This window comes from Gopherus evgoodei, chromosome 2, assembly GCF_007399415.2.
Source record: "Gopherus evgoodei ecotype Sinaloan lineage chromosome 2, rGopEvg1_v1.p, whole genome shotgun sequence".
NCBI lineage: Eukaryota > Metazoa > Chordata > Testudines > Testudinidae > Gopherus > Gopherus evgoodei.
This window is the reverse complement of record NC_044323.1, coordinates 819066-834563: the sequence shown is the minus strand read 5'-3', so window position 1 is coordinate 834563 and position 15498 is coordinate 819066. Positions and strand designations below refer to the sequence as shown.

Genomic DNA, 15498 nt, shown 5'->3' with positions numbered 1-15498 from the left:
TCCAGCGTGCCAGGGACTCTGCTGTCCCGATTTTAAAGAAGGGGAAACTGAGGCAGCGGTTCGCAGCAGCGCTGGGATTGAACCCGGACTCCCAGGCGGCCCCGCCAAGCAGAGGGGAGGGGACCCTCGGAGCAGCAGCCGGGCAGAGCCCGGGCGCTGGGGGCGCTGCTCCGCCGCGGGACCCGCAGCCATTTCGCAGGCGAGCCGGAACCAGGGGGAGGAGCAGCGTGGACCAAGCGGCTGCCGCTGCCATCAGCTGAGCTGGGCCGGGCCGGGCCGCGCCGCCCGTGGGCCTCCGCGCCGCGCTCCGGCGGAGCCCCCGGCCATGGCTGCGGCCCAGGTAGAGGCTGGGATGCGCCGGGGTCCGAGCTTGCCCCGCCGTGGGGCTGGGGCTGCGGCGGGCCCGGCACGTGATGGCTCGGCGAAGCCCCCTGCAGCCCGCACCCTGGGCACCTGGGGCGAGGGAGGCGGCTGCAGACCCGGCCTTGGAGCCCCGTGGTGTGAGCACAGCTGGGTGCATCTCCCCGCCCGGGGGGGCTGGCCGCGGGGCTCCCCAGCCCGGGGGGGAGGCTCCCAGCAAAGCGGGCAGGCTGGCTCCGCGGCGGAGATGCGCTTTGGCAGGGCTCCTGCAGCGGGGGGAATCCCTCGGTTTCAGAGCTCATCACACCCAAAAGGCAGCTGTCCGCTCTCACTCTCTGCCTGGCTCGGCTCCCTCTGTGCCCTCCCCAGGGCCGGCCGGGGTCTTTAAGCACCGGCATAACCCTACTAATACTAGGAGTGGTCTTGCCTTGGCCCAGGAGCAGCCTGGAGGAATTAGGGGCGGAACAGCCCCTCGATTCTTGGAGATGTTTTAAACAGAAGGATTGGGAGAGGCAGCCTGGCCTAGCGGCCTGAGCACAGTCGTGGGAGTCAGGAATCCTCCCCCCCCCTTTGTACTCTGGGCCCTGCTGAGTACTTCACCTCTTTGTGCACTGCTTCTGTTTCCCCACTGGTGACCGTGGGGGGCGGCACTGATGCGATCCCCTGGGGTTGGGAGAGAGAGGTGGCCTCCTGCTGCAGTGTGAAGTGGTCTGAGGTGTGCACTTTGCTCTTCCTTTGCAATGTGCGAAAGCACTTCACTTCCATGCACACAATTACGTTCGTCCCTGCCGGAACCAGTACTGGGATTGCTGGGGGTTGGAGGAGTGCTGAGCTGGGGTTTCTTGCTTCCTAAGGGTAACCCTGCAAGCTGGCATGGGCCAGCTTTGCCGTCTAATTGCAGTGCAGAGGTATGCTAAGCTGTGAACACAACCCCCTGCTGCCCATCTATCGCTCAGAAGACTGGTTGAAGGAATTAGCAGGAGTTCTGTGCTGGGGGAAGGTGCAGTGGCTCCTGGGGGAGGAGGGATAGACCTGGGTTGTACTGAGTGTAAAGGAGATTCCTCACAGGGGCTGCTGGCTGCAGACAGACCCTGTAGTTCTCTTGCTCTCCTGCTTAGTAAACACATAACTTGCCTATGAGCCTTGAGGAGCTGGGAACAGCCAGAGTGCAGAGTACTCTGCCTGTGCCTCTGATCTGGGGAGGAGAACTGAGGGAACTGGGATTGTTTAGTCTGTAGAAGAGAAGAGTGAGGGCAGATTTGATAGCTGTTTTCAACTACCTGAAAGGGGGTTCCAAAGAGGATGGATCTAGACTGTTCTCAGTGGTGGCAGAGGACAGAACAAGGAGCAATGGTCTCAAGTTGCAGTGGGGGAGGTTTAGGCTGGATATTAGGAAACACTATTTCACTAGGAGGGTGGTGAAGCACTGGAATGGGTTCCCTAGGGAGGTGGTGGGATCTCCATCCTTAGAGGTTTTTAAGGTCAGGCTTGACAAAGCCCTGGCTGGGATGATTTAGTTTAGGTTGGTCCTGCTTTGAGCAGGGGGTTGGACTAGATGACCTCCTGAGATCCCTTCCAACCCTGATATTCTAGGATTCTGTGATCTGCCCCCAAACTGGGACAGGGCAGGCCTGGAGCTCTTACACCTACTGGCTGGCAAGGGGATAGAATCGGGCTGGCTCCATCCACTTTCAGGCAGCTCCGTGCTGCCAGAGTGGTGTAAAGAGGCCTTGGTGTAACTGAGAATCTGGCTCACATGAGACATAAAAGAGGAGGTGAACCAGCCTGTAGCAGCCCAGGCCACGGAAACAGAAATGGATGGTGACCTCCCCCACTGTGGGCAAACCAAAGTGGTTTGGTTCGGATGTTTGGTATGGGAACGAGGCACAGCTTGTGCAGTGATTTCAGGGCTGTCCAAGTTTTCCTACTCGGAGAATTGAAATGACCCCATTTGATAATATTGGGTTTTGACCTGGCTCTGCCACATGCTGCCAGTGTGGTCTTGGTGAAGTCCCTTAACCTCTCTCTGCCTTGGTTTCCCTGTTTATAGACTGGGGATAACTCTCTTTTCCTACCTGACAGGAGGACTGTGAGAATGACCAGATGCTCTGGGTTCCCCAGATGGAAGGTGCCATAAAAATACAGAGACCTGTGTCCAAAGTTAGTGCACCAGGGATACAGAAAGAGCTTTGGAGCCCCTCCTGTGCATGGGCTCCTGCCCTGCTCTTCTTACCCTCAGCCTGCAATTCCTGCCTGGAGGAGGTACCATGCAAAGAACCATCCCCTCTACCCCCAGGATGGCACGGAGTCTAGCTCCAGTGACTGCCAGTTATCAGATGCCCTACTTAAAGGAAGGCTCTGGCTGTATGTTACTTTAGCACCAATCAGGATCAGGCCCCGTTGTGTGAGGTGCTGTGCACACACACAGTAAATGACTGGCCCTTCCCTGCAGAGATTAGGATAGGAGGTGACCTTGGAAACTGAGGAAGGAAAACCTGGCAGCCAATGGATGCAGACAGGGCTGAGTAACTTCTTGTGATTTCAGGTGCAACTGACCTTTGAAGATGTCACCATCTCTTTCTCCCGGGAGGAGTGGGAGGTTTTAGCTGAGTGGCAGAAGGAACTGTACCGAGAGGTGATGAAGGAGAATTGTGCCAGTCTGATCTCACTGGGTAAAGATCAGTGTTCGTTTTCTGGCATGGAGCTGTGGGATCTTTGGAGGGTTTTTTTAAAGGCTTTTGATTCAGGGCTAATCTTCCGACCCGGGGATTCCTGATGGAGCCCAGCTTTGCCCACTCTAAACAAAAGTGGAGCAATCTTGCTTAGTTCCATTCATCCACGTGGAATGGGGCACGATGGAGTTCCGGAGCACAGACGGACAGAAATAGGATTTACAGCTTTGTTCTAGTTTAAGATTAATGTTTCTTTGCAACTGACATTTCGGGGTCTGATCCTGCTAAGTGCTGAGCACCCTCAGCTCCTGCAGATGGTGATCAGGAGCTCATGGGACTGGGCCAGCTCCTACCGATGGCTCTGTAATCCCTTTGTCTGTGTTCACAGGGTATCAGTTTGAGAGTCCTGCCATTTTATCGCAGATTGACCCAGAGGAAGAGCCGGGCCTCTCGGATCAGCTGGATCTGAAAGGAAAAGAATCACCTGCGTGTGAGTGTGAGTGGCAATATTTGCATAGTCAATAGGCCTGCACCTGCATTCCTAGTGCATTCAACGCCCGGGGCAGATCTGCTCCTGGAGCGTAAATTGAAGTTGTTGGGGCTGTGGCAGTCCCACGAGCTGTGGATCCAGTGAAGTCCGGGTGATGGGCACATCAGGAATGCAGGATCAGGCATTGCCCCTGCAGAGCTGGCCCCTTGAATTGCACTGGCTAAGTGCTGCTCAAGTGCTTGGCGTTATTACCGCCTTCCTCGCCGGAGAAGAAGGCTCAGCGTCAGGCCACTGGTGCAGATGTGAGGGGGTTCGTATCACTGCAGAAAACAGCAAATGTTTTTTATTGGCACCAGAGTGCATGTGTGACACCCTTCAGGGCTAACCTAGGTGGAGTGAATCGCTGTCACCTGCTAACGGCATGAGGGAGTTTTGTCTGTGCCCACCAGGGGAAACTCTCCCAAAGCTACACAAATTCCACAGCAGGTTATCGCAAGCCCTGCTCTTTCCCACTGCAGGTTAGCAGTTTAGTACAGTGAGTGCCTCGTCCCCTGTCTTCAGGACACCCACAACGGGCGCTGATCTGTGGCCTCCCTGGAAGGAGTGCTCTCGGGCTCACTGGCCTCACCTCAGTTCAGTGTTCTCTTTGGCACAAGGCACTTAGTTGTGTCTATGGTAAAACCAAATGGAAGTTTATTTAGCAAAGCTTCAGTAAAAGATTCAAATGGAAGCAAGTGAAAGGATTTGGAAACATAAGGATACAGATACATAAAACACACACTAGAGCCTGTAGTTAGTTATTAGACTGGCAAGGCTCTCGTTAATAAGGTATTTCTCACCCAATGGTCGGTCAGTCCGTCCAGCCAGCACTTGTCCAGCCCAGAGAGCAGGGATCCCCTTTCCATGAGACACTCCCGCTGGCAGAGCAGCACCTCTGGATGGATAACATCGTGTGCCCTTTCTTCAGCCCTTACACAGCCCAGACTTTTATCTGTTTTCATAATCGGGCCATCACATTAACTTCAGTTCAGCCCAGCCCTCAGGGCCCCCTTTTCGGAGTCGTCTCTTGGGGTCCTTTTGTCTTTCAGTGCTCAGGCCTGCAGGTGGTCAGATGCTGGGCTGGTGGTGTTCGCACTCTTGATTGAGTTAGTTCTGAGCCCTGCCCTACCTCAGGTGACATGCTGTGTCTCCAACAAGTAACGTCCGACATTTTCCATAGCTCTACAAACCTCTCATATTCTCCATGATGATCAGGGAACTCTGAGCTTTTGGCAGAGACCACACACGACCCCGCCCTTAGGTGAAGTATCAAGGAGGTGATTGGACATGCAGTAGATCTAATGCCTACCTGGGTTAGTCGGGGCATGCCTACATCACAGCCCCTCTCTGATCAGACCCGTCTTCCCTCACTTTTTGTTTTCCTTCTTGCCTCCCTTTATCAACGGGACGTTTACGGTGGGTTCTGTGGTGTCTGGCCGGCTAGGGATTCCCTTCCTTTGCTCAACACGGCTCAGAAAAGAAGGTGTCGACAGTGACCTCTGTTAACATGGAATTCCTGCCTTGTATTTCGAGCAACTCAGTCCGTTCTGTGCAGGTATAATCCTCCAGCCAGTAACGGGGAAGGGGGTTCAGCTGCGTTGGAACGACCAACCTTGCAACCCCCAGTCATGGTTGGAGTCAGGGCGATTAGAAATGTAAACAGTTCTCTCCCTTTGCCAAAAACAAAATTCTACCAGTCTGTTGTTCTGGATGAAATGGCTTCTGCTCTACCCGCACTTAGCTGAGAAAGTGATGTGGGTCAGATCCAGGCCCAAAACCTCAGGGAGGTAGTTGTATTCATTTCACTGTTGAATTCACATCTTGGTGTAGATGGTGGGGGCGGGGAGGTTTACAGTTCAGGTCTAGAGCATGGTGTCTGGATAGCAAATTACCTGCCAAGACATGTTGATGGGTTTGTGGAGTCAATTTTGTCCATCCAAATCTACACTACGGACCTTACAGCAGCACAGCTGTACCACTGCAAGGTCTCCATGTAGCTGCTCTGTGCCAACAGGAGAGAGCTCTCCCACTGGCATAATTAAAGCTCCTGCTGCTCGTTGGCAGTGGTATGTCAGCAGGAGAGCGTCTCCCACCGACATAGCGTTGTCCACACTGGCACTTTTGTTGGTGACACTAATGTCCATCGGGGGAGTGGGCTTTTTCCATACCCCTGACCGACAAAAGTTTTACTGACAAAACTGCCGAGTGTAGACAAGGCCTGAGAAGAGCCCTTTTGTTCTGGTCTAATAGCCTGATGCTACACGTTTCAGAGTTCCTCTTGCCAAGTGGATTTGTGAATCCCGAATGATCCTCCTGGCAGGCCCATATGAAGTTTCTGAAAGTCTCCATGTCTTGGAATCCCCTGTGAAACAAAATCTATTGTCCTATCAAGGTTCTTTGTCACTAACCATTGTCTGGCCATTGATTCTAATCCTGCAGATGCTCTCGGGGTCCAGCTCGAGGTGGAGAGGCATGACGAAGGGTATGATGTAAGCCTGGGACAAGTCAGTATATTACCTGGGGACTCTAAGGAGCAGGCCTTGCAGACTTCCGTCAAGGCAGAAGACTGCCCAAGTGAGAGCAGTGTCTCCAAGCAGAACAAGAGGCTGCCCACGACGTTAGCTCTGTCCAGCCTGAGTGACAGGAGGTCAGCTCCAATCCCAAATCCCTTGGGGTGGGACAAGAGGAAAAAGACCCAACGGGAGAAGCACTTCTCAAAGCATGCAGATCCGGACCGTCACCAGCTCGCACATGCAGAGTGGACCCGCGTGTGCGCTGAGTATGGGAAATGCTTTGCTCAAAAGCGAGACCTGGCAGTGCGCCTGAGAGTCCACACAGGGGAGAAGCGGTTTAAATGCACCAAGTGCAAGAAGTGCTTCGCTCAGAAGCAACAGCTGCTCAGGCACCAGGAGACCCACGTAACCAAGCCACCGTGCCTGTGCAGAGAGTGCGGGAGACATTTTCAAGCCATTTGTGATCTTCGGCGCCACCAGGTCACTCATGCAAGAAAAACGCCGGTCTCGGTGATCATGGTTCCAACGTTCACGTTTCCTGTTGTGCGTTACAATAAAACAAGCCAGGAGGCTTAATCCGCTGAGCAGCAAGTTGCACAGAAAGAACAAAAATGCAACATCTCGTTGCACGAGGGGAAAACTTACCCGACAAATGGAAACGCATCATGGGCCCAAGATAGGAACAGCGTCCAAAAAGTGTAAGAAGTATTCCCACACCCATCTGATGGGATCGACACTTTTACGCCCATTGTTCAATCCAGCCTTAGTCTGACGTCCTGGATAACACAGGTCATAGAAAATCCGCACAGTGATTCCTGCTGATGTCCAAGAAGGTTTAGAATCTATCTCTCTCCCCCTTACCTGGTCTAGCACTGGAGAACTAAACGGAGTCAAAGTAGTGGACATCTTTGTCGTTAAAGTCGGCCGAGAGGACTGTGAAAACGTGTGTGCACACACACAGATCAGTCACTTAGGAAAGTCTCCAGGAATTGCTTTGTGACCTTCAGGGTGGTGCGGTGCTTCAGCTGTCTTCTGATAGACATGAGGTGATGCAACATGTGCTGAGGTGTTAGAGCTGATGGAGCCACCAGGCTTTTAGGATCTCCAGGCAATTTTTTAAAAAGTCGAGGAGCACTGAATAGCAATTCCTAATGCGAGGGTGAGCTTTCTACTGCTAGGCTGCCAGTTTAAATCTCGCTGGGGTTGATAGTGATGGAATGTGGCCTATGGGAAATGAGTATGCTGGGTCTCAGCCATTTTACCAGTAGACAGATCTCCATGTACCCTTCCTAAATTGGCCCCCTTCCTGGTATTCCCAGCAGAGAGGCTGAGGTTTGAATGAGTTGTGCAGAATTACTGGTCCTGCCTGCTAGAACTGGACTTCCCCAGATCAAGAGCATGGCTTGCGTTGCTTGCGCCACGCTATGTACATGCTCTGGGAATAGAGGAAGCCTGTCTCCTGGGCTGTCACCTTCTCCAGCACCACGCTGACACACGCAAACATTCAGACACTTTTAAAAAAAATCTTGTGTGAAGTTTATGTGCCTGGTGCTTCTCTGAGCCAGGCATGGGCTTGATCTTCCTGTCCTTGCATCTCCTCCTCTCTGGGAGCTTGGAAGGCCCAAGAACGGCTGGCATCAGCGACGGCGTTGGGTGTGTGCCGGCAGACTTCACTCGGAATGCACACTACTCGTTCACTGGTGTGAAGAGCAATGGCAGAAACCAGTGTGTCTCTCTCGTGGTGAGAGAAGGGATTTATTGCATTGTTGTCGCATGGGGTAGAACCGTCCAGCAGTTGGGGATGTAAAATGTTAAATGGTTAACGATTAGCAGTAGTCTTACCGTTAATAAATTCCAGTTAACGTTTAAAACAGATTGGAATAGCCAACGTGCACATCAAAGATGGCACAGCAATACCCAGGGGATGCGGGAGCTTGCAGAACTTTCGCAGCTCAGGGTGCGGCTGGATCAGCCTGTGCCCGCCAGAGAGGGCACCACTGGGGGCAGCCCGGCAGCCCCCCCCAGCTCTACTTCTCTTGCAGCTGGCTGCAGTGGTGGGTCTGCCTGGAAACACAGATCTGCAGAAACACTTGGATCTGCCCTGGCACGGCTGCTCTCCCAGCAGTGATCTGCCGAACTAGCTGGTGCCTAGAAACTGGGAGAGCGAGGGGTGGCAGCGCCCAGCCATGCACATGCAAATGATCCCCCAGGCCACTGCACTCCACCTCCGAGGAGAGACAGCAGCGTGAGTCCCCCCACGCCAGGGGTAGATTGTGAACTGGTGAATGATTAAACGGTTAACAATATAATTGTAATAGTTTAAACAGGTACTTCCTTAAACCAGTTACATCCCTAACAGCAGTACCTGTGAATCCTGTGTAATCTTATGTTCCGTGTGCAGGGTGTTTGGAGCAATAAAAATAGCGTATGACAAACCGAGCTCCTTCTGCAGATCTAATTAACTCGAGGGCATGGCCGCTGGCTTCTCAAGCAGGGATTCATTACAGCCTCAATCCATTCAGCCATGGGCGCCGACTGTCATAGCCTATTCCCAGATTTGGACCTTAGCGTCCAAAATATGGGTGTTAGCATGAAAACCTCCAAGCTTAGTTACCAGCTTGGACCTGGTAAAGCTGCCACCAGCCAAAAAATTAGAGTGTTTTGGGGCACTCTGGTCCCCCCAAAACCCTTTCCTGAGGACCCCAAGACCCAAATTCCTTGAGTCTCACAACAAAGGGGAATAAACCATTTCCCCCCCTTCTCCCTTCCAGGTGTTCCCCCCCTGGGTTCCTGGAGAGAGACACAGAAGCAAGCTCCGTGAGTCTAAACAGAGGGACGCCACCCTCCCTGTTTCCAGTCCTGGAAACACAAGTACTTCCCTCTTCACCCAGAGGGAATGCAAAGTCAGGCTAGTAAATCTAACACACACAGATTTCCCCTTGACTTCTTCCTCCCACCAATTCCCTGGTGAGTTACAGACTCAATTCCCTGGAGTTCCCACTAAAGAAAAACTCCAACAGGTCTTAAAAAGAAAGCTTTATATAAAAAGAAAGAAAAAATACATAAAAATGGTCTCTCTGTATTAAGGTGATAAATACAGGGTCAATTGCTTAAAAGAAATATGAATAAACAACCTTGTTCAAAAAGAATACAATTCAAAACACTCCAGCAACTACACACATGTAAATACAAAAAAAAACAAACCTATCTTTGTACTTACAACTTGGAAACAGAAGATTAGAAAAGCAGGAGACAGAAATCCTCTCATAGCCGAGAGAGAGTACAGGCACAACACTAGAACAAAGAACTCAGACACAAACTTCCCTCCACCCAGATTTGAAAAAGTCTTGTTTCCTGATTGGTCCTCTGGTCAGGTGTTTCAGGTTACTCCTTTCCAGGTAAAAGAACATTAACCCTTAGCTATCTGTTTATGACACCGACTCTGGGGGTGCTTAGCACCCATCAGCTGCCAAGCTCCCCTCCCTACCCCCCTCCCAGTGCCTCTCCCCTTCCCACAGCCCCGCTGATCAACTTCTCCCCCTCCCTCCCAGTGCCCCCCACCTGCCGCAGATCAGATGTGTTTGGTGTGCAGGAGGTGCTGGGAGGGAAGGCGAGGAGTGGGGACAGGGCATGCTCAGGGGAGGGGGCAGAAAGAGGCAGAGAAGGGGTGGGGCTGGGGGTGGAGCAAAGGTGGGAAGGGGTGGGGTGACGGCTTGGGGGAAGAGGTGGAGTAGGGGCAAGGCCTGAGCAGGGTGGGGGGTGAGGGGGTCGAGCACCCTGCCAGGTAGAGAGGAAGCTGGTACCTATGCATTCAGCTGGGGCAGAATTGACATAATGCCTCAACAAATCCCGCTAACAGTTTCCTAAATCCCACAGCAGAAGGGAGTCCAGTGCAGACTCCACAGGACCTACTTACACAGTCGGAGGGTGTGTGGGAGAGAGTCGAAGGAGGTGTAGTTTCCAGGCCACCCTCCCCTCTTGGTTCCTCGCTGAGTTCCAACAGTTTTGACACCCCTACACTCAATAGTCCATCTAAGGGCTGTTTAACTTACAGCTCGGAGAATCTGGCCTTCACTTGTGCGTCTCCTTCAGCCTCCGCTCCGTGTGGAACCCTCTGTCCCGACAGCTCCTAGCCTGGGCTGGCAGAGGATGGACGAAGGCAGGTCTAGTCCGTGGTGCAGGGCAAGGCACCCAATCCCCGTGCTGTCTGCTCACTGATGGCAGATTGTGATGCTTCCCACAACCCCCGCCCCCCACCTGCCCTTAGTGGGAGGACGTCTTGTCTGGGCCTGCTGTGGATTAGCTCCCACCAGCCTCCCAGGCGTCCTCTGCCCTCGCTCTCTGTAAGGTTAGTGATCGGCATCCGCCAATGGCCAAGTCCTTGGAACATCCCTCTGGAGCGCTCAGCCCTGATCCACTTGTTCAAGGGCTTTCCTTTCACCCCCTGCCCCGGTTCTTGTCACACAGACACAGCAGAAGACCAGAAGTCTGAAGCGCTGGCAATGTGATCTTTATTGGGGTGAGTTTCAAGCAAGCACGTCCATAATTCTGATGCCACACAGCCCTGTTTCCCAGTGTCCTGGTCCCAGCTCCGACACCACAAATCCTTTACCCTGCGTCCCCCTGCCTGGCTCCGACGCCACAAATCCTTTATCCTGCGTCCCCCTGCCCAGGTCCGACGCCCCAGAGTGTTCACCCTGCGTCCCCCTGCCCGGCTCTGACACCACGGAGCGTTTATCCCGCGTCCCCCTGTCCGGCTGTGATGCCGCAGAGCGTTTACCCTGCATCCCCCTGCCTGTCTCCGACGCTGCGAATCCTTTACCCTGCGTCCCCCTGCCTGGCCCCAATGCTGCGGAGTGTTTACCCCGCGTCCCCCCGCCCAGCTCGACGCTGCAGAGCCTTTACCTCACATCCCCCCGCCCAGCCCCAATGCCACAGAGCTTTGCCTGTGTCCCCCTTCCCTCTAGCAAGCATAATTATACCTGCAATGCACACCCTGGGTCCCACCCCTTACAAGTTATGGGCGTGTCCCATTGGGGGGGGTTATGAGTCTGAGGTCTTTGTTGCACCTCTTTTGTACCCCATGGGAGGGGTAAGGAACGAGGTTGTGCTACCGTCAGGGACAGGCATTTCTTTGGCCTTTCAGTGTTTTATACCTTCCCCCCAACCCCCTTGTCCCTCACGAGTGGTTGCTTGACCTTGCCTTGAGATAGGGATAGGCAGTCTTCAAGTGTTACCTTCCCACCATGCCCAGTAACACTTTGACTGTTATCATCTCTTCTACACTTCAACTGTTTTTATCTGTTCCCGTTATACTCAGGAGTGGCACCAGCGTTTCTGGCGCCCTAGGCAGAATTCAGGGGGCGGCATTTTGTGTGCTCCCCACGGGGCAGTATCATAACCTTAGTCCCAGATTTGGACCTTAGCGTCCAAAATATGGGGGTTAGCATGAAAACCTCCAAGCTTAGTTACCAGCTTGGACCTGGTACTTGCTGCCACCACCCAAAAAATTAGAGTGTTTTGGGGCACTCTGGTCCCCCTGAAAAACCTTCCCTGGGGACCCCAAGACCCAAATCCCTTGAGTCTCACAACAAAGGGAAATAATCCTTTTTCCCTTCCCCCCTCCAGGTGCTCCTGGAGAGATACACAGACACAAGCTCTGTGAATCCAAACAGAGTGACTCCCCCTCTCCGTTCCCAGTCCTGGAAACAAAAAGCACTTTCCTCTTCACCCAGAGGAAATGCAAAATCAGGCTAGCAAATTCAACACACACAGATCTCCCCTGATTTCTTCCTCCCACCAATTCCCTGGTGAGTATAGACTCAATTTCCCTGAAGTAAAGAAAAACTCCAACAGGTCTTAAAAGAAAGCTTTATATAAAAAAGAAAGAAAAATACCTACAAATGGTCTTTCTGTATTAAGGTGATGAAATACAGGGTCAATTGCTTAAAAGAATATTGAATAAACAGCCTTATTCAAAAAGAATACAAATCAAAGCACTCCAGCACTTATATTCATGCAAATACCAAAGAAAAGAAACCATATAACTTACTATCTGATCTCTTTGTCCTTACACTTAGAAACAGAAGATTAAAAAGTAGAAACTACTTCTCCAAAGCTCAGAGAAAGCAGGCAGACAGACAAAGACCTTAGACACAAAATTCCCTGCACCCAAAGTTGAAAAAATCCGGTTTCCTGATTGGTCCTCTGGTCAGGTGCTTCAGGTGAAAGAGACATTAACCCTTAGCTATCTGTTTATGACAGGCAGGCGGCAGCTTCCAGTTCTGTTCCCATCACGCTGCCAAAGGACCCTCCGCCAAAAAGCCGCAGGTGACAGCGGCACTCATGGTCAATTGCCTGCTGTTGTTTCCCGTGGCACGTCGGCAGAAGGTCCTTCTTCGGCGGTGCAACAGGAGCTGAACCGGAAGCACCCGTGCACCCCGTGGGGAGCGCACAAAATGCTGCCCCCCGAATCCTGGCACCCTAGGTGACTACCTAGGTTTGCCTAATGGAAGCGCCGTCCCTGGTTATACTAATAAACCCATCTGGCCAGGCAGAAGCAACACGCATGGTGTCTGTCCTTTGTTCACACATACTAGTAAGAATGTAAGTGTATCAAGAATCAAACAGGCAAACAAGGCCCGAAATTCCATCTCAGGTGAAAATACAGGCCTGAATCCTACATTATCACTTGCACTCCTAATACCACTGAACACAGAGCTCTTGGATTTGCTGCTCCCAAAGGAACAGAACACACCCGCTCAGGATCCCCGATCTGTGTCACACAGCTCTGGTACATGTATAGCGACAACAGCGATACGTTTAACATCAGAGAACTGGGAATCAAGCGAGGGACAGAAAGAATTTGGAAACAAACGGTTCCATATGAAACAAAATCATAACATGCTCACTAGCACCTAAACAGAACTCTCAAGGCCCGGCCCTGGCTCCTGCAAGCTAGCTGACCCCCGTCCTTTCCCCAGCCTTTTCAACCAGTTTGGCTCAAACCCAGGGGTGAAAGTAACTTACAGGACTTACCCCTACTGCTGGAGTCCTGAGTGGGGCGTGGCCTCATCCGGAAGAGGCGTGGCCTCTCAAGATTTAAAGGCTCTGGGGCACCAGCTGTGGCTGGGAGACCCAGGGCCTTTAAATCAGCCAAGGGTTCCCAGCTGAAGAGGTGGCTGGGAGCCCCCCAGGACTCAGGGTCAAATTAAAGGGTTTGGGGCTCTGGCTGCTGGGGAGAACCCTGAACTTTGCAGGGCTGGGGCAGGGATTTAAAGGGGCCTAGAGCTCCTGCTCCTGAGGGGAGCCCCGAGCCCTTTAAATCCTGGCCCCAGCCCAGCAGATAGAGCCATGGTGGGGATTCAAAGGGCTCTGGGCTCCCCGCAGCCGCAGGGAGCTCTGAACCCTTTAAATCCCAGCTGTGGCAGGGATTCAAAGGGCTCTGGGCTGCCCACAGCCGCGGGGAGCTCTGAGTCCTTTAAATCTCAGCCGGGTTGGAATTTAAAGGGCTCTGGGCTGCCTGCAGCGGTGGGGAGCTCTGAGCCCTTTAAATCTCAGCCAGGCCAGGATTTAAAGGTCTCTGGGCTGCCTGCAGCCACGGGGAGCTTTGAGCCCTTTAAATCTTAGCCGCGGCTGGGATTGAAAGGGCTCTGGGCTGCCCGCAGTCGCGGGCAGCCCAGAGCCCTTTCAGTGCCCGCTGTGGAAGCTGGTGCGGTCCAGCACGGTGCACTTGCTCCTGCCGGTATGCCGTATTGGACCGGCTTACTTTCACCTCTGCTCAAACCCCTTCCCATAAGATCAAGCCTGCTGGTGGTTTGTTCACATAGATTGAAGGAGAACTGGGGGTTCATCTACACCCCAGATATACTGTAAACAGGATAAGCCCAAGTGTTCTTGTTTTGTCCTGCAACCTCCACAGTCTAGTGACTAGCATTTTGCTCAGTCCATTGTGAATTGGACAATACTTAATTTGCACATGGCTGCAGAAATAAAGGAAGAGGGAGGCTCTCATCAGGACCCTAACTGGGCCCTGGGTGATCACTACTTCCCACTGCCCAGCACAGATGGAATGAGGTTGAGTAGTGCCTTTATGTGAAAAATTAACTGATTATGCCTCAAAAAAGGTTTTTAGTGACTTTCGACTATAAAAGCAACACGAACAAAATAAGAAAAGCAAAATTAAAGACCAGCACGGAATAAGGATTAATATAAATGGCAAGCTATACTGAAGACAAGCACAAGTACATGTAAAATTATTATTCATTAGCTATTTATTACTATTTTAACACTATAATATCAATACAACTTGAGATCAATTCTGTCCAAGCAACCAGACTTCTTCATTCCATAACCTTAGCCTGCATTCACCCGAGAATACGTTACCCTTCAGTCGGCTGTTTTCTGCACGGCCAGGTACAGACGCTGAAGTGCATGTCCCTTCGGTTCAGGGGGCGTGGGTCAGGTTTCTCTTATGTTCAAAACACACACACAGTCCTGTGCCTTCACACTTTTTATCTGGTCTGTCCACCATGTTTTAAAACAGATTGACCAATTAGGGTCAGCCAAATCTTTATTGTGGTTAGTGTTGCCACCTTGGCTGTATAATTTATGCTTGCTTATTTCCTTGTGTGGCTTTGACTGTATAATTTATACTTATGTATTTTCTTGTAGCCAATTGTTTTAATTGTGAGTTAGACAAGCTGTGCCCCGTGGCACAACTTATCTTCTTTTATAGGGGCTAGAATGTGTTATCTGGTTGGAGTGCGTTTTGACCACAGGTCTTAGTTTACTTCTGCAAAGGTTGCCCTTTGCCTCTGCCAGGCATGCCCTCTTCACCTCTGCCAAGCGTGCCCCCTTTGCCTTTGCCAAGTGTGCCCTCTTTGCCTCTGCCAGGCGTGCCCCCTTTGCCTTTGCCAAGTGTGCCCTCTTTGCCTCTGCCAGGCATGCCCTCTTCACCTCTGCCAAGCGTGCCCCCTTTGCCTTTGCCAAGCGTGCCCCCTTCACCTCTGCCAAGCGGAAGTCTGAGGCGTAACACTGGCAATGCCTTTGTTCATTTTAAGCTTGGCCAATACTTTTGCTCAATTAATCACAGTGACCAGCCAGAATGAGATGAGCACCAATTACCCCCTGCCTGACAGGAGTTTGTGGATCACCTGTCAGTGACTTGCCTTAACTCACCAACCTAGAAAACAGACTTTTTAGCATATTTTCCATATATGCATCTTAAAATGATTATGATAATCAGTGTGACACAGGCTTTCATTGGAGACCCTACATGACATTCATGGGCCGGCTACTGCGTACACACCAGACCCAGGGAATCCTTGCACCCTGCCAAGAGGACCTCATTGAGTGGTTGTAGTGGAGTTTTCTTAGGGTGGGATGCAGGCTGAAGAAGTGAGAATTGATAAATCATTCCAGA

At 52.1% G+C, this 15498-nt stretch overlaps 1 protein-coding gene across 2 annotated transcripts; it reads left to right on the top strand.

Moving 5' to 3' along the window:
• The first annotated feature begins 272 nt into the window (after positions 1-272).
• Positions 273-8507, top strand: LOC115645295 (zinc finger protein 354A-like). Of its 2 annotated transcripts, none has more exons than XM_030549726.1 (4): positions 273-340; positions 2906-3032; positions 3421-3522; positions 6001-8507. In XM_030549726.1, the coding sequence occupies exons 1-4, from the start codon at positions 326-328 to the stop codon at positions 6648-6650; spliced, it is 894 nt and encodes a 297-aa protein (XP_030405586.1). In that variant the 5' UTR covers positions 273-325; the 3' UTR covers positions 6651-8507. The 2 variants fall into 2 exon arrangements, with proteins under 2 accessions (XP_030405586.1, XP_030405585.1); XM_030549725.1 differs by having other exon boundaries at positions 3421-3528.
• Positions 8508-15498: the final 6991 nt, after the last annotated feature.